Source organism: Salminus brasiliensis, chromosome 22 (assembly GCF_030463535.1).
Source record: "Salminus brasiliensis chromosome 22, fSalBra1.hap2, whole genome shotgun sequence".
Lineage (NCBI taxonomy): Eukaryota > Metazoa > Chordata > Actinopteri > Characiformes > Bryconidae > Salminus > Salminus brasiliensis.
Genome location: NC_132899.1, coordinates 25,532,117 through 25,554,490, shown reverse-complemented (window position 1 = coordinate 25,554,490; position 22,374 = coordinate 25,532,117). Strand labels below are relative to the sequence as shown.

General features: G+C 41.5%; 1 protein-coding gene across 4 annotated transcripts; it reads left to right on the top strand.

Annotated features, from left to right (window-relative positions):
* The first annotated feature begins 1,611 nt into the window (after window positions 1-1,611).
* rhobtb1 (Rho related BTB domain containing 1) lies at window positions 1,612-21,045 on the top strand. 4 transcript variants are annotated; one of them, XM_072667600.1, is made up of 10 exons: window positions 1,612-1,908; window positions 4,282-4,477; window positions 5,342-5,445; window positions 9,539-9,724; window positions 10,266-11,224; window positions 13,121-13,239; window positions 14,785-14,935; window positions 15,479-15,567; window positions 16,850-16,955; window positions 19,197-21,045. In XM_072667600.1, the coding sequence occupies exons 2-10, from the start codon at window positions 4,298-4,300 to the stop codon at window positions 19,364-19,366; spliced, it is 2,064 nt and encodes a 687-aa protein (XP_072523701.1). In that variant the 5' UTR covers window positions 1,612-1,908; window positions 4,282-4,297; the 3' UTR covers window positions 19,367-21,045. The 4 variants fall into 4 exon arrangements, with proteins under 4 accessions (XP_072523701.1, XP_072523702.1, XP_072523699.1 ...); XM_072667601.1 differs by having other exon boundaries at window positions 1,848-1,913; XM_072667598.1 differs by lacking the exon at window positions 1,612-1,908 and adding an exon at window positions 2,484-3,140.
* Window positions 21,046-22,374: the final 1,329 nt, after the last annotated feature.

The window sequence follows — 22,374 nt, the reverse complement described above, 5'->3', positions numbered from 1 at the left end:
TTGGAATCTATGTTTAAATAAACGCTCCAGTTCTTACATTTGGAAAACTTTTTCTATGACACATTCATTGTATTTTTTAATATCACATCAGTGTGATTACAGTGTGGTTTTTATGTCACATCAGTGTGATTACAAATCAGTTTACAAATCAGAGGTTTTTATTGCATTGTTTGTCCATAATGTTATCGTTTGTCTAACTGGGGATGCTGTCTAACTAAGTACACTTCTAAAAACCTTGTGATGCAAACCATTGTTACATTTTCTCAGAATTATTTCTATAATTCTGTCATCATGTCTAACCCTTTTAACCATACAGATCCTCAATTGTGGTTTGTGCTCTGGACATTTTTAGTTATTACTTAGCTTTTACTACACGTATGAAAGTGTTCAGAATGTCTTATGGAATAGAGCTTTATTTACAATGGACTTTATTTATGGTGTGTATGAGCTGATTTTGGTAGCTACTTTAACACGTTAGGGATGGGCATCACAGTTAGGTAAGTTATTTAGTATCACGGTGTATAGTATATCATACTATATGTATATAATTTAATAGTTTGGAATTGCTTGTTACTGTAAAAAAGAAACAATAACACAGCACTCTGCAAGTCTGAGAAAATCACATGTGAATCTGTTCATCTGGACAGTTAGCATTTAGCCAGTGGTTAGCATTAGGCTATATACAAACAAACCGTACATTGGGATTTGATGTGTGTGAGTGTTAGACTAATCATTTCCAAACTCTACGTTGCTCACGTATTTATAGCAACCAAAGACTTTCACTGTTCCAACAAATGCCCCACTGAAAGTATTAATACTATTCTAATGAAATCAAGTGAGCTGCTGATGCAACTGAAATCTATACAGCGGCTGGAGCTCACAGAGAAGTCAGGAACCACATTTGTGTTCTAAACATTCCAGTCTTGGTTCCTCGATGCTTATCTGATCTGAAATGTGGAGTGCAGAACTGTGTAATTGCACTGAATGTCAGGTCAGCGGCACGTCTGCGGAGTGGTCACAGAATGTAAACAACCAGGCAGCTCTGGGCTATGACAGCAAGTCCAGTTTTGTCCTGTTTGTAATCGGACAGCCAAGCTCGCTGCAGGAGCTAATAACCTCCTTTGCTGATATTTATCAGACTCCAGAACGAACCTCTCCCCCTTGTGTTCAGCTGTTTTTAATCCAGACTAAAGACACAGACGCGTCCACAGCGCCTTGTTTTCGTGAATGAACTCGCGCGCGCCCGCTATTAATAGAACGGGGGCCGATGGCGTCACAATGGAAGCCGCGTCGCCTCTCTCTGAGGCGTCATGTGTTTTTTATTTTTTCCCCTCTCTCTCCACCTGTATTCCGAACACCCCCCGCCCCCCCCTCCCGTCCTTACGATTAGCCAATCCGCTGTTCTGGAACGCGAAGCGGCTGGAGGCTCTAGAACGCCTATTTCGACAAGCCACGCCCTCCCTACTCCATGATTGGCTATTCCGTCCTTAGTGGCTGCGTAGCAAAGCGCGTGTGCCAATGGTAGCCCGGTGAGAGCGGGGCTTGTTCGGAAAACGGGTGTGTAAAAAAACGACCATAACAACGCCTCAAAAGAGCATTTGAATGGGTGAAGAGAGCACAGTGTGTGAAGGCTGCTCCGACCCGGACCCTCCAGCTTGGACAAACCGGATTAACATTTTGGACAAACTGGGACGTCGTAGCGATTACGAAATGACCGTGCAGCGTTTGCCGTGCAGCTAGCGCTCAGGGATTGTTTTTCTTTTACAGTAGAAATTACAGCCGCCGTCGCCCTGTCTGTCTATCTGTCTGTCTGTCTGTTTTTGCACTTGTTTCAAGTCACTCTTCACTTCAGTTCTTGGCTGCAAGAAGCTGAAACACAGAAGAAACGCACACAAGCCAAAAGAAACGGTGAGGTGGGTTAGGCTTTGTCAGGACAGGTGCGGTCCACTCACAGGGTCAGTCGGTGCTTTGTGTGGACGGTTACTACTGCAGTTACGTGGTGTGTGATGTGTGCATGCTCCCCGTGCATCACTGCTGCCAGTTCGGTTCAGTTGCAGCTGCATGTGCAATTTAGTGTTCAGTCATTAGACAGCTGTGTTGTGCATTATGGATGTTGCTTACCAGCTGAAACTCCTGACACTAAGAGTTATTCTGGCCACTGTTTTTTTTTATTACAAGGTTTAGTCTGATGCTGCATAGTTGCATCATCTGTATGGGCTGATCTCACAATATGTCCATTCATACTAGTTCAGCCCTGAATTATTAATGTGGAGTTTGGGCACATTATAAGGTAAAACTCCACCGTCCTATATTCTGTAATTATGGGAGGATACCCTACAGCATGCTTGCCCAGCATCAAAGAACAAGCTGGAGCTAAAGCTTTAGATCATTTGATTTGAGGACAGTGTCTTAATGCTTTAAGCTGCACTGCACTCCTAAAAATAAAGGTCCTACACAGGGTTCTTTAAGTGATGCTGTAGAACAAGCATTTTTGTCACAGAGCTGTGGGTGTGAAGAACCTTTACAGTTGTAAATGATCTTTACATTGAGTTCTTTAAGGTTCTTTACACAAAATGGGTCTTCTATGGCATCGCTTACAGAACCCTTTGTGGCACCTTCATTTTTAAGACTGCACAGTAGAGGAAACTTGGCATGCAGTTGCATCAGTTTCTGTTATCACCCCCTGTCGTTATCAGTGGGTTAGTTTTCATAGCTAAATAGATTTCGTCACAGCACTGACCAATCGCCTGTGAAACTGTGTATCCCCTTAGACGTGGACATGTGGACTTGTCTTGTGGAAGGTTCCGCAGATAAATTCCATCCATGAGATCCAGGACTCTTATGTAGTATAGATGGACGGCGCTGAAGAAACAAAGCCTGACAAGTTAATAAAGCAGCAAGATGGATCAGAGTGGGCTGAATGACTTGCTTCTGTCAGCAGAATGACAGATGTATTTATGAATGGGGTGAATCAATTGATAAAACCACTATAAAGATACAACAATGCATTTCTCTTCCTCCCTGTCCCTCTCTGTCTGCTCTGTGTTGTGCAATGACTGAAGTGATTAAAGGACAACATCAATAATGTGATGTCATGCTGTGTAATCAGATGAACAGTCGAGTTCACTTACAGTGATGCCGTGAGTAATGACAGTATGATAATAATCCCCTGCTAATAAGGTTATTTGGATGCACGCTGTAGTTGAGCTGCTCTTTATATGATGTTATGAATTGTGTCTGCCTGCGCAGAGTGGATTGGTTTGAAACGCTCCGTTCTTGACGAATACCTAGTCAGAATTGTTCACAGTGGTGGTGAATGGAGCGAGACATCTAAAGAGTTTACTGCACAAGCAACATGGGTCTGAATACACTGCTTGATGCGTGGGACATTGTTTTCCGATGGATTTAGGAAGAATTTTGGCTAAGAAACACTTAAAGACATCTGTGGAGAGTTACATGCAGGTGTTCTATGCCATAACAGCCCCCAAAAATACTGCAGCTTCACTGCTGGTTTGAATAGTAAATAAAGTGGCTACATTTAGCACCTTATACCCATTTTGACCCCTGGTTCCTGATACCATTTCACATCAAATCTTATCATATCAAATCATATTTTGCTGAAGGAGAGAATTCATAAGCCTGTGTGAGGCTACACAACATCTGCATGAGCCTTTCATCATAACTGACATAAACCTACAGAAACATTTATTGAGGGTAATTCCAACATGTGTCCATTGTCACATACGCTGCTTTGGTCAATTCTTAGGTCATTTTACCATTTAACCTTTTTGAGTTTTAACAAAACTGACGCTTGTTGGAATCATCCAGTAGGCTCATGTAGGCGTCATATTGCCTCAGAAATACCACCCTTTACTAAAGTGTTACCCAAAATATAGACTCAAAATTCAGCCCTTTCTGTGTAATTGCATCATTTTGACTCTTGTGGAAACATCTGACCTAAATAAATGTAAATAAACAGTATATTAAACAGAGTTATAATCTTACCTTTCTTTAAATGTGATTCTTAAATGTCAACATACTATGGACACTAATAAGGGATGTATTGAACTGTCAAGCTCAGCAAGAACCAAATACAGAGCAACTATTTTAGGAGTGTGAAAAGATGATGTCCTGTATTACACTGAGGTTTCACTGACCCAGAGACAAGGTCAGTGTTCTCTGTGGCTCACGTATATAGAAACCTGAAATCAAATATGTTCTTTGGTCAAGGTGGCCTACAACTGCTTGTGGACTAATATCAAATCTGCTTTCCGCCTGTAGGGAGCTGAAGTGTATTATGGATTACGAAAGACCCAATGTTGAAACAATCAAGTGTGTCGTCGTTGGTGACAATGCTGTGGGGAAGACGCGCCTTATTTGTGCCCGAGCCTGCAACACCACCTTGACCCAATACCAGCTACTGGCCACCCACGTCCCCACCGTCTGGGCCATTGATCAGTACAGAGTCTGCCAAGAGGTAATGCTCTTCTTACTCTCCTGATTTGCACACAAAAATATGAATAGGTTTTTAGACTAAGACTTAGTTAAAAGTGATTCTCAATTCAATTAAATGTAACTTTTCTACGAATCAGCAGTTGGTCAGCAGTACAAGATGGTCATTTTAAAATCTACCTGACTCTTATGGAAGTAACAGGGACTGGTGGGCACAGTTATGGGCCACAGAGTGGTTTTGTAAATGATTCTTAATGTTATTTAAAGTATAGAGTTGTATGTGTTGTAATTACTTAAGCCCACTTATTTTATATTTATATATTTTTGAAAAATCAGTTTGAAAAAAAATATTTTGAAAAATCACTTTCAGATACTGGTTTGAAAAATTGTTTTGTGAAATCAGTTTAAAAATTGGTCAAAAAATCGTTAGGAAATGTCAGTTTTGGTTTGAAAAATCAGTTTGAAACACTGCTTTGAAAAATCGTTTTAAATCGGTTTGAAATGTTGGTATGAAATATCAGTTTAAATAATCAGTTTGAAAATTTAGGATTGGAAGACTGGTTAAAAATAACAAAACAGTTTGAAAAACTGTTTTGAGAAATACTAGTTTAAAAATATGTTTAAAAAATAGAAATAGAAAGTCTGTTGAGAATCAACAGATTGTAAAATTGGATTCAGATTGTAATATCAGTTTTGTTTAAAAAAATAAGTTTGTGAAATTGGACTGAAATTTTGATTTGAAAATTCAGTTTTTAAAAAACTAGCTTAAAAAAGGAGTGGGCAAATTGGTTTGAAAAATCGAGTCAGAAGAAATATAGAGTTAGAAATATCATGCTCAGAGTACAAGTGTAGATAAGTCAGGCTGTGATGAAGGTCTGTCTGCTCACAGGTGTTGGAGCGTTCCAGAGACGTGGTGGATGATGTCAGTGTGTCTCTGAGGCTCTGGGACACCTTTGGAGACCACCACAAAGACAGACGCTTTGCCTACGGCAGGTAAGACTGCCTCGTTTTATCGGTGTGTAATTGTTTCTGCAGCCTCTAAATAGAACAGACCCAAATAGATGTTAATTACCATTTCCTTTTTAAAGAGAACCTCAGTTACTGTCACAGTGTCAAACACTGGCAAAATGTTGTCATTCTTTTCAGATATCATTTGCATTGGTATCAGACTCATTATGTACACTGTATATGACACGATACACCCAAACCATCTGTAGAGCACTCATTTACCTGGGTTTGCTTTGGATTTCTTTCACATCACATTCCATTGTTTCTCGTGCCTTCTTTTTCCACTGTTTTCAAGCCAGGGCACCAAGACAGCCTCTTCTGTTTGATATGAGTTTGTATGGAATGTAGCATCTCATATTATAGCTGCATTATAGTTGGAGACAATAGTGCTAGCCTCACTGATGCATCCTCTAAATGACCTCCTTCCAATGTTAATGGAGTGGCTCTGTTATTTTCTGCTATCCTGACGCAATTAGGCAACCATTAAGTAAGCATCCCTTTTACTAATTAGTCTTCCACTACCGCACTGTAGATTCCGTAAGGACGCCTGCACTACACAGCTAGCATGGTGGTCGACAAAAAAGGGGCACATAATGCGTGATGTTTTTTGATATGTCAGCAGTAGATTGAATTGAACATGCCTTGGATGAGCTCGACTGGCTGTCGACCACTCAGAATCCTATTTAAGGAGGGAGTGTCATATTGATGGGTCCCAACAAAGCCTTTGTGTTCTCTGGAAGTGTGCGACAGATGGTGCTTGGCGGCTTCAGTACGCACTGATGTGAGGGTGTTTTAGTCCTCCTAACGTCTGACAGTTGCGAGGGAGACTTTTAAGAAAGCAGGACAACAGCAATCATGTTGCTTGACGTCTTTGTTTGTTCTCTAATCGTAAATTAGGGGATGCTTCCTCCTTGATTTAGTGCGTTGGTCAGCTCTCAAGAGCAAGAACACGCATACACGTACACACACTCACACACGGTGGCCCATTATGAGCGTGCACACCGTGCCATGCTCCTCGTCCTTGGGCCAGTCATCCTCTCAGCAGAATTACATTTCCATTCTGTGGAGCCGATATCTCCTGTCCCTGCTTTATTGCATCCTAAAAATAAAACAAAAGTGCTGGGGCCACGAGCCATTAAGTCAGACCTGCGCTCGGGAAGATATGAGAGTAGCCTCTGGGTAATCGCTGGGCTCCTTTAGCCCCTGAAGCAACCCAATAACCCCACACTATGGCCATCAAAAGAGATGAACTGTGAACTCTGAAGGATGTATTTTTGGACACAGAGCAAGCTTAAGATTACACTTTCCAGACTTCAAAGTTGGCCTGTCACAATTAATTTCGATGAATCTGCAACTATTAGTTGGCAGTGTGCTGGATGGTATTGCATATTAAAATTCTCCCCTCACTTTCCAATAAAAGGGTAACACAGGTAACCTTTTTCCAAGGTTATGATCAATGTAAATGCACATTCAAAGGTATAACATAGACCCTTACGACCCTCCAAGTGTCTGTTTTAAAGAATACTAACTAAAGAAGTACCCTTGAGGGCACCTGGTGACAGTTTGTGACCCAATAATTAGTATTTTAAAATGCCTAGTAATTTACAGAAGCATGACAAATTTCTGTTACTGTGAATAGTTAAGTAATTAGAAGATTCTGCAAAGAGAACTGGTTTCCAAAAGGCAGTAAGTTACAGATGAAACTTAATTTGTGTTTTGTAAACTTTTATAGTGAAAAAGGCATTAGTTTGAGCAATGCAAAGTTGCAAAGTTTGAGTTTTCAGACTTTATTAGCTTATTATGCTATGGCGTTTTCACAATTATTGTTTCAAAAAGGCCCAAAAATGCACATTTCAAATGACCTTCAGACTCCTTAAACCTTGTGCCAACAATCAGCATCCATAAACTCCATTAAACAGCTGCCTAGCACTGTAAGTTAAGAAAAGGTAGTTAACAATAACAGTGGAGGTCACGTTGAGGTCTAGAGGACTTCAGAGAGAAGTGCTTGTAGAAATGCTGGGAAGGCAAATCAACAGCCCTCTTTGACTGCAAAGGGCCTTCTCTCTGAAGTTGTGGTGCACTGTTCTACTGTGCAGCAGCACCTGCACAAATATGACCTTCATAGAATGTCCTCACCACAAAATTCTGCGTCAGATGCATTTTGGAAGTAAGTCCTGTGGACTGATGAAAGGTTGGCTGCAGTGAGCAAAGGTGTGTCATGCTTTGGGCTGGAGTGGCAGCAAGTGACACAAGAGCAGTGCATGTCCTTTTTGCAAGGAAAAATTTGTTACTCAGAGTCCCCCAAACAAAAAGTCTACCCAAGGCCCTTTTCCTTTTTTGTACTGTAAAAGCAATCTTGCTTGAAAGGCTAAAGAAATGTGTGACTTTTAACTGTATGCCTGGAAATCACATCATCTTTTATTTGCTTAGCTATTCACAGTAACTGCCTATGGAGACGCACAGCAAGTGAAAGCTCTATTTCTGCTGAATGCTCAAAGCTGAATTAGTGATGGGGCTCAGCCCCAGTAGATTTATGACCTATAGCAGACTATTTTAGGTTTGCTTTTATACCGTCTGCTTCTGACATGTAGAAGACTGATTAGCTGGTATTAATGCTATTGTGTGCTAACAGTGGCCATGAGCTCTACTGGACCTGCTGACTCCAGATTGGACAAAGAAGATGCCATTGATTAGCAAATTGATTAAAGCTGCTGCTTTCTTTGGTAATGTGGGTATAGGTGTATTGACAGGACGGATTAGGCTTTACTCAAGACAACATGCTGTTTGAAGGTAAATGGGGTCACAAGAGAGGCTTACACCATACACCCCTGCGACTTCCCAAATTCTACATGTTTCACCAGCACCACATTGATCCCGGACAAGATCCAGATAAGCTTGCACTCCACAGTTGATTTTCTATCAGCTCCACTTTGCCCTGAGAGGCTGTGCTTTCAGTAAGCCATTGACTTTCTGGAGAGGCCCTTAGCTCAGCAGTTGTTATCTGAGCTGCGTCATTTCCCACGTATGAAGCGTTTCACAGTGCTTATCCACTGTCCATGTAATGGTGTTCTTACATGATCTGCAACAGTCTTACTGTGAGATGTTTGCTTCCTAGCTTTCCACTGAGCCACATGCCACATAATGAAGGATTCAGGTTTTTGAGGCACACCCTTTCTTCATGAAAAAACCTAATATTATTGTAATATCTGTGTATCATGAAAATTAGGTGACTTCTGTTCTCACGTCAGATGCCATTCCCAGAACACTGTGCTTTTTGACTTCTTTGATAAAGGCCAACTACTACGTAGCATTGTTCTGTGCCTGTTTCTGTTTGTAGGGCACCTATGGTCTTAATGCGAGCCTGAGAAACGTAGCCGAGACACTGTAAGTCTGCCAAGTCGCTAGCATCTTCATAACTCTCTGCATTCCCAGTCTGACTGTGTGGTGTGGTAGCTGCGTCCGTCGCTTGCCCTGTCAGCGAGTACTGCACAATTCCTTTGGTGGATGATGGCGAAGGGGGTGATCATACATTGTTCACTGTTCTTGTGTGGTTGCCGGTGTTGCCTACCGTCAGCATAGACAGTGTACTAACCTCACTCCCAGAAGGTATGCCAGTCACGTGTCAGTATGTCTGCATGTTCTCCTTTTATTTCTTTTCTTTCTTTATTTATTTTTTGGGTTGGTTTCTGTCATTTTGTTTCCCATGTTTGAAACGGTCTTCACTGAGGCAGCCCTGAAAAAGCATTGCCAAAGGTGTTCATTGCTGCGAGCGTCAGACGTCTCCAAGGACGTGGGTGTGAACCAGAGGCAATCTTTTCCTATAGTGTCAGAAGGTCAATGTCAGGGCTGGCATTGAGACCGCTGGGGCGGGTCCCTTCTCTGCATGCCAAACACTGCGGGACTGTGGTGTTGCTACGGATACCGCTTGGCGCCTGCCATGTACAGCACTCTTTGCTGCACATCCTGTCAGCATGCTGTGTCTAGTGATGTCTTGCATTTCGTTAGTATGATGACGTTTTGTTTATGGCTCACCTGTTGAGTCACCTGTTTTGCGTTTTGTTTTCTTTTACCTCCGAAGGTCTGACGTGGTGGTTCTCTGCTTTTCCATCGCCAACCCCAACTCTCTCCATCACGTCAAGACCATGTGGTACCTGGAGATCAAACACTTCTGCCCACGTACACCTGTCATTCTCGTAGGGTGTCAGCTCGATCTACGCTATGCAGACTTGGAGGCCGTCAATCGGGCTAGACGACCATTAGCAAGGTACTGACTTTGTTGTTGATTCTAGGGCTTCTTCAGCTTTGAAGATGCATTTTATTCCAGGAATAAATAAGAATGTTTTGTATTATTTTAAGTTTAGGACTCCTGTCCTTAAGTGTGCAAAAACGTCCTTCAAAAAGGGGATATTTCTGGAGAGATTAGATGTAAGATGGATGAGGAACTCAATGTTAATGGGACTACAGGAGGTGGTTCTGAATTTGTTTTTTGGCTAATGAACTGGCAACCCCAGTGTCCAGACCTCAACATCATTGAATTAGTTGGGATTACTTAAAAAAAAACACCCTGTAGATTATTGCAGAAAAACTTAAAGTGAGTCTCCAAAAAACAATGGTAGTAAAGGTAAAAGATGGTCTCACCTAATACTTAAACTGGAAAATAAACAGCACACTGGTTTTCATGACTGGAGCTTATTTATTTATAAAATAAATAAAGAGTGGTCTCTGACTTTTGCACAGTATTTCTTTGTTCACCCTACTCAGTGTTTGTCACATTAAAGTATCTCATTGAACATTGTGTCCAACAGGCCTATAAAACCTGGAGACATCTTGCCTCCAGAGCGAGGACGGGAAGTGGCCAAAGAGTTGGGTATTCCATATTATGAAACAAGTGTCTTTGATCAGTTTGGCATTAAAGACATCTTTGACAACGCCATCCGAGCCGCTCTCATCTCCAGACGCCACCTTCAGTTCTGGAAGTCCCATCTGCGAAAGGTCCAGAAGCCCCTACTGCAGGCGCCCTTTCTCCCTCCCAAGGCACCTCCACCGTTGATCAAGATCCCAGAGTGTCCCCTGAACAACCGGGATGGCCCCAGGCAGCTGCTAGAGAACCCCCTGTGTGCTGATGTCATGTTCATCATTCAAGAGCACGTCCATGTGTTTGCCCACAAGATATACCTGTCTACCTCGTCCTCCAAGTTCTACGACCTCTTCCAGATGGACTTCTCTGATGAGTCCCAGTGTTTGGTGGTGACAGAGCGCCACGGGCGGGACCAGCTGATGCGGACCCTCAGCCTGGACACGGAGGAAGACGTGGCTGTGTTGCCCAATCTTTCGCCTTGTTCCCTACGCGCTTCCAAGAGTGACGGGACTCTGAAGATAATGAGCTTCAGCGGGAGGCACCGTCGCACTAAGCTGTCCCTGGCATCCTGGAGCAAAGCGTTCTACAGCATCCACAGAGAAACTGTGGTCAACCCAGTGACGGCCACCCCAGCGCCGATGACGGTGGTGAAGATGGACCACTCCATCCAGCTGGGGCCCTTTAGTGCAGTGCTGCGGTTTCTGTACACGGGGGAGCTGGACGAGAAAGAGAAGGATCTGATGAAGGTTGCTCAGATTGCTGAGATCCTGGAGGTTTTTGACCTGAGGATGATGGTGGAGAACATCATGAACAAAGAGGGCTTCATGAATCAGGAGATCACGAAAGCGTTTCATGTGAGAAAAGCCAACAGGATTAAGGAGTGTCTGGCCAAGAATAATTTCACAGGTAAAAAAATATTATCCCAGTGCAGATGAGTTTATTTTCTGCAGTGCTGAATAGAGAGAAGTGATTATCATCAGCATCGATTAGCATCAGCATCGATTAATAGAAATAGATTAGTGGTGGCTCAGCGGTTGGAGCGCCGGGCTATCGATAACAGGGTTGTGGGTTCAATTCCCGGGCTCGGCAAGCTGCCACTGTTGGGCCCTTGAGCAAGGCCCTTTACCTTCTCTGCTCCCCGGGCGCTGGAGTTGGCTGCCCACCACTCTGGGTGTGTGTGTGTGTGTGTATATTCACTACCACTGAGGGGTTAGGGACACATTTCGCTGTACACTGTACACCTTTACCTTTGAAAGACAGTTTATGAACAATTCAGCTCAGAGCAAACATTACAACTTACTTCTTAGACAATGTTACTTTTAATTTTATTTTAGCGACAGCTGTGACAGCTGCTATATTTGATGCAAACACAATTAATTCGGTAAAATCTTATGTTGTTGGAAATACATAAATACATGAATACAAAAAAACTGCATCGGATTTACTATGATTTCATAAGGACGATAATGAAAAGATCACAAAATAAAACAGCGAATATCAGCAAAACAATAGCAAGAAAAAACAGGCTAGCCTAGTTTTGCTGGACCACCATTGGCTGCATAAGGTGTAGACCATATATTTACCCATTTTAAAATGTGAAGAGCCCAGGACTTGTCGATGTCGATGCTAACACAGCGGTAGCAATGCTAATGACACGGCGGTCGGTAGTGATGCTGGCGGTCACCATGATAGCAGTGCAAATGCCCTCACTGTGAGTTATTAATAAGCTTCAAAATGGGGCTCTTAGAGTCGCCTAGAGAGTGATTTAAATAATATACATGTGATTACATACACATACCTCAGGGATCAAAAATACAAAAATCTGTCTAAATACAGTAGACGTTTACATTAGATAACAGGTATACAGAAAGATGAGCAAAGGTATGTTTTACATGAACCTGTTGAAATACATAGGAGATGCATCATATTTTAGCCCACATTTTGTTTCCAGTTAACGTACTTTGTCTTAAAGTTTATTTAAATTGTTGATATTTTAGATGAGCCAAAACATTATGACTAACATCACCTGCCTAATATGCTGTTGGTCCTCCATGTGCCAGCAAAACAGCTCACTCTGTGATATCAGACGATCTGACCAGCATGGGTAATCTTACCAGCAGGGTGTGGTGAACTGTGTGTTTTGACATGTCCCTCCTGTAACCACTATTAGACATGGCTTGTGCCACAGTAGCCCGTCTGTCGGTCCAGCCCAGAGGGGATAGCTTTCATTCCCCCTGTTTATCAATGATTCGTGATTTGACCTTTGAAGTAAATAACATTGATTATCTCATTACACTGGCACCTGTCAAGAGGCGTGATATTCACTATGTGTCCAAATGTTTGTGGACACCCCTTCTTATGAATGCATTCAGCTACTTTAAGTTGCACCCATTGCTGACTTAAATATGCAAAAGCATGTGGAGACTGATGCCAGTTGTGGGTTTGAGGGGTATAAAGCCCCCTGGCATTGAGCTGTAAAACAGTAGAATTATGTTCCATTTTGACAAAGACTGCGTTGTGATGGCTAGCCAGTGGTCAGTACCTACCGAAAAGTCCTCCAAGAAAGGACAACCGGTGAACCAGGGACAGGGTTATGAGCAACCGAGGCTGACATGACAATGACAAGCCCGTCTGGTCCGATCCAACAAAAGAGGTACAATGTCGACTCGTAGAGTCCATGGCTCAACGGTTCAGAGCTGTTGTGCTGGCACGAGGGGGATCTACACAATATAAGACAGGTAGTTGTAATGTTATGGCTGATCCTCACAATGATAACATGTTATTGTCTGGCTGTCTTGGAAGATGTGGTGTTCAGGCTGGATGATGGCACCATCAACGCACATAAGCCATTGCTGATCTCCAGCTGTGACTGGATGGCTGCTCTGTTCGGAGGCTCGTTCATTGAGAGCGCAAACAATGAGGTGAGTGTGAAAGCTGTGAGCTACAGTCGGTGCACTGATACGTTCACTGAATTTTTTACCACTTCACCAAGGATTAGTGTGGAATCTTTTTCAGTCTTCAACCAGATGGTGCAAGGTCGCTCTGCCCAGATACAGACGAACACATGAGCACACACACACATAGACACACACACACGCCCTCAAAAGATGCAGACCACAGCCTACGCACATTCATCATACACTCAGAGCCTGCCAAACTGCATCACACTTGTTAATAATTCAAAATATTTTAACCCTGGTACTTTCAAACACATCACTGAATTTCATGAGGATGATAAATCATTTCTCTCATTCAAATTGTGCCCTTTGTTTACTCTGGTTGAGCCGGTGCAATGTCTGCTCGACCTTTAGAGACCATTAGGCCTTGCAGCAAGCATTTATCAGCAAAGCAATCCAGTCATGACCACATATGTGTAGTTAAGGAAAATATGCCCTGTGGGACTGATGGAGCATATCAACTCCTGTATTGCTGTTAAACTGCTGATGGAAAAAAAAGCAGACCCATTAATTTTCTTTCTAACGAAGGGAAACAGACGTCATTCAGAGACATCCGAGTTTTCCTCTATGGCCTGCACTTACGTGGAGGGTGCTGGTGATGATGCCAGACCTACTTTATTCTGCTTGGTGGTGGTGCACTTGGCCAACCTCACATGCCAGCATTACAATTGGGACAGCTTTATTTTAGGGACGGCGCCGTCCTACTTTCCCTATGTAGTTCACATTTGAATTACAGAAGAAGTATTCTGAATTCTTTGCCTTTTCACCGCTCCCATCACCTGAGCTTTCCCTTGATGCGTCTTATGTAACGTGTTACGTCGCTACACTGAGCTGCGTGCTCTGCTAAAATGTGCTTAGTAATGGTCTGAGGTGAGCCTGTCATCGATTCCACTGAGATTACCAGAGGGAAGGACATCTGTGCACTGCCGGTGGTCACAGAGTAGATCAACACTTTCAGACATACAGTCAGATGTGAGAGAGAGGAATTTAATAATTTAATAATTTAACAAATATCCACATGCATTAAAGAAGACGCTACAGTTTGTGATGTATTATTCATCTTTTCTCTGTAACATAACTGTTTTGGTGTCAGGTGTCAAAAAGCTTCAGAAAAAACAACTTATATACAATGAATGAATAATAATGAGGGTTGTAATGTGGTGCTCCGAGTGGTTCAGCAGACTAAGGTGCTGCCACTATGACCTGAGGATCGCTGGCTCGCATACTGGCTCTTGCCGCCTGCCATCATAGCACAATTGGCCTTGCTCTTGTGTAGATGGCCGTATGGGTAGATCACTGCCCACATCCCTTCGATTTGAGGCTGGCATGTATGGGCATCTGCTAGTGGATGCTTCAGAGCTGGATACCTGGAGCTTACCCTTCAGTTTGGCAGGGGTTTGGCTGGTTGGCTGGTTTGCAGTTATGTAGTGACTACATTTTCTCTTTGCTCATATGTGTGTGTGTGTGTGTGTGTGTGTGTGTGTGTGTGTGCGTGTGTGGTGTTGCCAGGTCTCCTTCCCCAACACCAGCAGGGTGTGCATGCAGGTAGTGCTAGAGTACCTCTACACCAATCAGCTGTCGCCCATGGCCGACCTGGACCCAATGGAGTTAGTTGCTCTGGCAAACAGACTGTGCCTTCCCCGACTCATCGCACTGACAGGTGCGCCCTCCAACATAAAAACATACACAAATACACTCACACACACAGAGACAACTCTTCAAGCACAGACCAAAGCCATGTAGCCAATACAAACTCAAATAGTGCCGTTTTGGTTCCTCCATTCAGTGTTGCCTAGCAACGAGCTACGTCAAGACTCTGAGAGGGAAAAAAGCATGAGTCTGATTCCACAAGCCTGGTAGAGCACAGATTGCAAGCTGTCCAGTTAACGTCATCAAACATTCACATAAAGCAGTAATGGTGACAGTTTGACATTGATCTATGGCTCCAGCGTAGGCGAGGGTTTACTTCAGGCTTTGTGGTGCCGATCCTGAGCCTCCGTCAACAGAAATAATCAATTTTCTGACAGTGATTCGCACTCAGATGCAGCCAAGTATCAAAATGTTGTAGCATTTCACTGACGCATTCATAAAAAAAGGGTTATTACATTTCTAGTTACTGTGGGTGCTGGAAGAATGGTAAGATGGCCTTGGATACGTATTCAGTTGGAAATTCAATGTGTTTTAATATGAGCTCTCTTCACAGAGCAATACGCTGTGAGCGAGCTGGTGAAAGCCTTTAAGGATGGACAAGACATAGATGGCGAAGTTCTCACCTATCTGGAGCTTGCTCAGGTGTTTGCATTATTTTTATTGTATTTAATTATATAATTTGTGCTGTCAAACAATTGAAGTAATGCATATTGACTAATCATACTTTATGTGGTTAATTAGTTTAGTTTAGTTTCATTTATTTGCACAGTTTAAAACACAACGCTAAATATAACAAAAAACAATAGTTTCACAGAAAAGACATCAAATAAACCTAAGTAATATCAATATAACAAAGCCAAACGATGGTGCCTTTTGGCTTTGCTATATTGATATTACTTTATTTATGTGTATTAATAAATGCATTTATTTGTAAAGTTAATGTACTCCTAAGCAATAATATCACAATAAAAAAATGAGATAAATAAAGTAAACATCCGTTTAATAGGGGGAAAAGTTACAATACATCGGTCAAATGGTCCTTTAAGCGTCTTTACTAAAATTTTATAGGTGAAAAATTTCTTTCAATTTAGTACCCCTAAATCTTTTTAAAAAATTACCTCTAGAAGACATTTAGGGGGACGAAGACCTGAAATTTGACGAGTTGAATATGAATGAATTTGCTGTAAGGCAATTCATGAACTGCTCTGGAATGATTTTCCTTATTTGAGTATCTTTTATAAATAAAAACACATATTTGAAAAATATCAATATCATAAATAGTAAGAATTAGAAGTTTCTGAGGAGCAGATATATAAATATGATCAGGTTGCAATGCTTGATCGTGATTAATCATCTTATTTGCAGCAATTTAAAAAATCCATTTTGAAAGGAGTTTTCATTTTTTCTTTTTAAAGCAAAGATAGAATAAATGTAATCAGACTTTGTTTAGTTATTTAAGCAATTCAGTAACATTAACATAGTAACATTATACTCATAGTGTAAACGCAGGGTTCTTCACATTTCTGAAATGTAATGTGATGTGATTTTCTCAGAGCAAATGCAGTCTTCCTTACTGACATCCACAGTGAAACCTACAGTGGTTTTAGCCAATGACTGTATATTTCAAACTGTATTCACTGAACAAGTAAATAAAAGCTGGATTTGAATGAGAGGGCTACAATGGCCCATGATATCATAGCAGCATACTGCAAGCAAGCAGCCGAGCTTCATAGTAGGGGGCATAGTTAACTAAGTAAACATAAGTAATTGAACTAATTGTGTAAAAAAAATAATACGGGATGAATTACAGCATTAAAAGTGCAAGTTTTTGATAAATACATACATTTATGTTTACTAGTGTATTAATACTTACACACCATCTTTACAAGCATGTTGACACATTTGTCTTCTGCTTCTCTCACAGTTCCATAATGCCAGCCAACTTGCTGCCTGGTGCTTGCATCACATCTGCACTAATTACAATAGTATATGTGCCAATTATCGCAAAGAGATCAAGTCCAAATCAACAGGTAAGAACGTTACGGACACTCTTGTGCAGTATCATTAAAACCTGACTGTGTGCAAAATTGCAGAAATACTGTGCATCATCTTCAGCCCTCAATACTTTCATTATTCTGGAGAGAGCTAGAAATCTGAAGCAGAGATAGGACCTGCAGACATCATGAGGATTAACAGCTGACCTTCATCTGTGATATCAGTTCATTACGTAGAGCAGGTTGCCACAGCACTGCATGGTGTAGTCTTCTCCATGCTCTACCACACCTGACTGAACTCATGGAGGCTTTGGTAATTAGCAGATGAGCCGCTTTAGGGATTTTAAAGTGATGGTCTGGCCAAAAATGAATGTAAACAATATTAATCGGATCTTATCTGAAATGTAGTTGACCTGCCAACACAGGTTTAGTGTCTGAGGTTTGCTTATTGCTTTCCAAGTTTCAAACAGGTGCTACATGGCTGTTGTATTTACAAAGTATCTGTGCTACTTTATATATATATATCAGATACTTAAAGTTGCACCAAGTGCTGGCACAGATGTGCACATGCACACACACATAACCTGTCTAGCCCCTGTAGAGTAGTACTGCTAATTGAGCTGTGGAGCAGTGGAACTGTGTTGCTCCACACAATATGTGATGGTGCTCCACACAATACATTTGGGATGAGTTGGGGATGACATGGGGTGGTCATCATCCAACATTCTAACCTCACAAACACAGTTGTCCCTGAATGCAATCAAATCTTTACACAAATGTTTCAAAATCTAGTAGAAAGCCGTCTTCCCTGGACAGTAGAGACAGTAACTCCAACAAAAACAGGATACACTCTCTAATACCCATGATATAACCTCCTGAGACCCAGACTTTTGCTTGTTGTGCATTTCTTTGTTGTGTAGGACCTAACAAGTATAAAAACTAAACTTAGTCTTTGTACAGCACGTCATTTTTGCAAAAAAAAAAAAAAAAAAAGAAAAAAAAACAAGTATCATGGTGCAGTAAAGCAGAAATGTAATGTCCCCATATGAGGACGCAGGGTATCAAGAGGTTAAGAAGAAACAGGTGTGAGCAAGTGTCCTAATATTTTTGTCCATAGAATGTATGTTTTGACATTTTTTGCAGTGTGACGGATTTATGCCCAAACTACTTGACGTGAATCATCACACACTCATGTCAAACTGTGCTGCTAAAAGTATGCAGCACTGTTTAACACAGCAGTAGCAGCAATCTTAAAGCCAGAATTGTGTCCAGACTTGTGTCCATGTTTATATGTATATATATATATATATATATATATATATATATATATATATATATATATATATATATATATACATATATGTATATATGTGTATATACCAGTATGATAGCTAAGACTCAGGTAAACCCATTTCAGGCACCAAAACTATTCGTCCACAGGTATGTTTTCACAAGAAATATAAAGAGAAATATTTTAAAATTCAGACTCAGGGTCAGATTATCTCTTCACACAGTGTGCTAGGTAATGTGGTCTCATTGTAGAGAGACATGCTGAGATTGTTCGGATCATTTTGATATAAAATGTGGCTATTATCTTACATGCAAGTGCATTTAAAAGCAAATTTAAGAAGATATGCAAGGATGTGACTGCAGAGGGTTAAAGAAAACTCATTTTCAAACTACTTAATGTTTTACTTCATATTTATTCCAAATAGGCCTTATCTGACTTGCTAGAACTGCTTAGGCAAGCTTCAGCTTGTGAGAATTCCAGATTTTCTTACCCATCAAAACTTATTACAACCAGTTGTTAACTTATAACAACCAGTAGCTCCCTTTAAGCCAGCTAGCTGTAGATCTGAAAATAAAGCTAGCCGATGCATCGATATACCATAAGTATTGTGTAACCTGCAGGCCTAAACCAAGCACACACTTGCCTTAAACTCTGCTGACATGTTAAATAATCTTAAATAGATGTGGTTTCTGACACTGAAACATCAAGAAACATCGAATTTGAAGCGTCAGCACGTTCGTAAACTCCAGAGGGTTAAAAAGATTTTGCTACAGAGTTTATTCACTTCTGTATGCTTCAGAAATCGGCGAAATGTGTCATTTGGCCAGGGGCGCCCAAACTTTGCATACAAGATTTTTGACAAGCTTCGTAAACTGCAGGAGCTCTGCAGCGTTTAACAGCTTCATTGAACATCACCGTTTTTGCTCTTCTCATGTAGCCCAACTGTAATCCATCACTGACCGTTCTCTGTGTTGTGATGTGAACAGAGAACCAGGAGTACTTTGAGAAACACCGCTGGCCTCCAGTCTGGTACCTGAAAGAGGAAGACCACTACCAGCGGGTGAAGAAGGAGCGCGAGAAGGAGGATGTGGTTCTGAACAAGCATCACTCACGCCGCCGCTGGTGCTTCTGGAGCACCTCTCCCGCAGTGGCCTGAGAGAGAGAGAGACAGCACCTCCCTCAGGGCCGTCCTGCTAACGCTAGCATTTTCTGTCTTAACTTTCAGACGATGTATCTGACAATGCAATGTCATCTTTTTTTTTTTGAACTCATGTGTAATAATAGGTCACGCAGACGTCCAAACGGTTCAGAGCACAATCTGTGTCCAAATAATACAGGTCAACACATTGTATGCTGTTGTCCTGTGCAACTCTTTTTATTGGTGGAAAAGCCAGTGTAGTTTGATTGTGAGGGACATAATAAATAAATGAATGAGTCAATATAATAATCATCCAGTTATATAATAATCATAATAATAATAATGTGTTGGGCTTGCTTGCCTCACAGCAATCACTAGATCACTACTAGTCACCATAACCCCCTCCCCCCCATAGATCTAGGTATTTGTGCAGTTTTTCAAGAGCTAATTTGCTATGCTACTAATAATGACAGCCTCACACTTGAATTGAAAAGCAGCTTAGTAGAACCAGCGTTTTAGAAGATCCACATTCTGACACCACTGTCGCTAAACTACCTTCTCTGATATCGATCTTTGTGACACTTGTGACCTCAAAAGATGGAGCAAGCTGTCAGCGTGGCAGGGAGTATGTTCACTGTAGTCTCGTGAGCTGCCGTGGCTGTAAGCTGTCCTGAGTTGTGACCGTCCACGTTTCCAGCAGCTCTCTTTAGTACCAGCCCTGTGTAGAACATCAGGTACATCGATGCAATAACTCAATCGGCATACGTCACAAGGGCCAAATCCTACCAGTGGACAACCTAGTGCCAGGGAACACTTCAGCTGACGTAGCTAGTCCTATATTTTTCTAGAGCCTCTTGCGTTCCTGTTCGCGTAGCACTGTGTAAACTGCTATGGCTGAATGAAAGGCTCACTCTTGTTATTAGAAGGGCTTAGCACTATGGCTTAGTTCAGGGTTTACTTGAAAACAAACGAACCTTAACCAACAGACGCAACGATCCATAACCACCAATCACATATAGTACCTTCACCGTGATTGTGCTAGAAGTTACATATACTGTAGTAGACTGTAACTTTATTTACACATCAAAGATTGTCATTGGTGTTTAAGCTTAAAGAAACTGGGGATTTCTTCAGCAGTTTCATGACGAATGTGTATGATGATGAATGTAAAGGCGGAGCAGGCCTGATCCGCCTGGTTTTCGCGCACAGATGAAGAATGAATGCTGAGGATCTCTCTGGTTCATAGTTAGTGTTGGTCAGTATACTCTTGGTAAATGTGCTCTGCTGTTAAGAACATGTGGGTGTTTGTGTACAACGCACCATCATTATTAATGTATCCCGAAACAGGCAAGACAGGCGGTTCATCTTGCCTATGGATAAAGGGGAAACTTAATACTTGAAAAATAGTTTTTTGTCATTAACCATGTAGGTCGTCATTAGTTTTCCAAAAGACTAAGTAGATGATGCTCACTAGTACAATGTGGTCGTTCTCTCTCTCAGTGATCTTGGCAGAATTGATGTTGACTGTCGTTAGCTGCTACAGACCAAGTGGCTGGTTCACTTGGTTCTTGCTGTCAAAAGGCCTTTGATCTTGCTGGTCATTATCTTTAATGTCGGTTGTTTATTTATGTATGTATGCATTTATTTATTTATTTTATAAACCAAACGTTATTTAATAAATTATCAATTTAATTATGCATCATGTTGTGTTTGTGTGTGTGTTTTTGTAGCATGATAATAGAGTCGTCTCAACCAGTAAGCAAATATGCGAAAGCTGAAAGGGTAGTCTGTGGCTACTCTCACTGAGCACTTTATTAGGAACCCCTTCATTCAGGTGATGAGGTAATAGTGTGGGGGAATATTTTCCTATATTATTGTTAATAAAAAATCAATAATGGTTTCAATGTCACAGCCTATTGGACTATTACTGACCATCTGCATCCCTTCATGTCCATAATTCACCTTACAGCATGACAGTACTCCATGTACTCCGCAAAGCACAGGCCGTCTCAAACAGGTTTTCAAGTTCTCCTGATAAATCTGCAGGAATCGCATGGTGCAATTATGTCAACACCCGACCCGAATCTCAAAAGAATGTTTAGAACAGCTTGTGGAACCATGCCACAAATATGTAAGCCATTTTCCAGGGGTCAAAATCACAAAAGACTTAAATTTAAAAAATCCTAAATTTAATAGGAAATTTAAATTTTCTCTGTTAACATGAACAAAGGAACGTCTTTAGAATATTCCTATTTCTATTCATGACTGGACAGAACAAGAAAAAAAGCTAAGCAGCAAAGAAGGTAAAGCTGGAAATTTGGCGTGATGAATGTCAGAAAAAGGAAAAAATCTACCTAATTTAGCAACTTTAGAAACACCCCAAGAACAGCTTCAAATACGTTTCCTATTACTAGCAGACATGCGCAGTGCCTAGCAGGGCACTGAGTAATCGGTGGAGAGGGAGGATCATCCTACACACCCACAGACAACCAGTCCAATAATTTGCTCTCTTGGAGGAGCTCGCTATACCCCACATAGACAACTGCATCACTTGTTACTTGAATTTCTGAAGTTTCTTAGTTCTTCGCCTTAAAGATGGAATTCAAAGTTTCTTGCAGTGTTTCTGGCTAATAAAACAAAGCTACATGACAAATGAGTGAAACTTACGTACCTTTTGGACACTGGTGTTCTTATGGTAGATGACTTATCCATTATAATGTATAATATTGGACATGGTGCCCCATTTGCCAGGATTATGTCACAAACTATAAAATACAGCATCTATAGTTTGCTATCACAACCTCACTAAGTCCTTTATTCATTTTAACTGAGAGCTATTTCGGAACAAAGAAGAGAACATGGGCCTACACATCCTGGCATCACCAAACTGCCATCACAGAGATGGTTCATATCCATCCATTGTCTCCCACACAACACAACACCTCCACATTTTCTCCTCTGAAGTTATTCGGCCTTTAAAAATCTCTCACATTCACTCATTGCCTCTTCCAGTTCCTGTCTTCTTC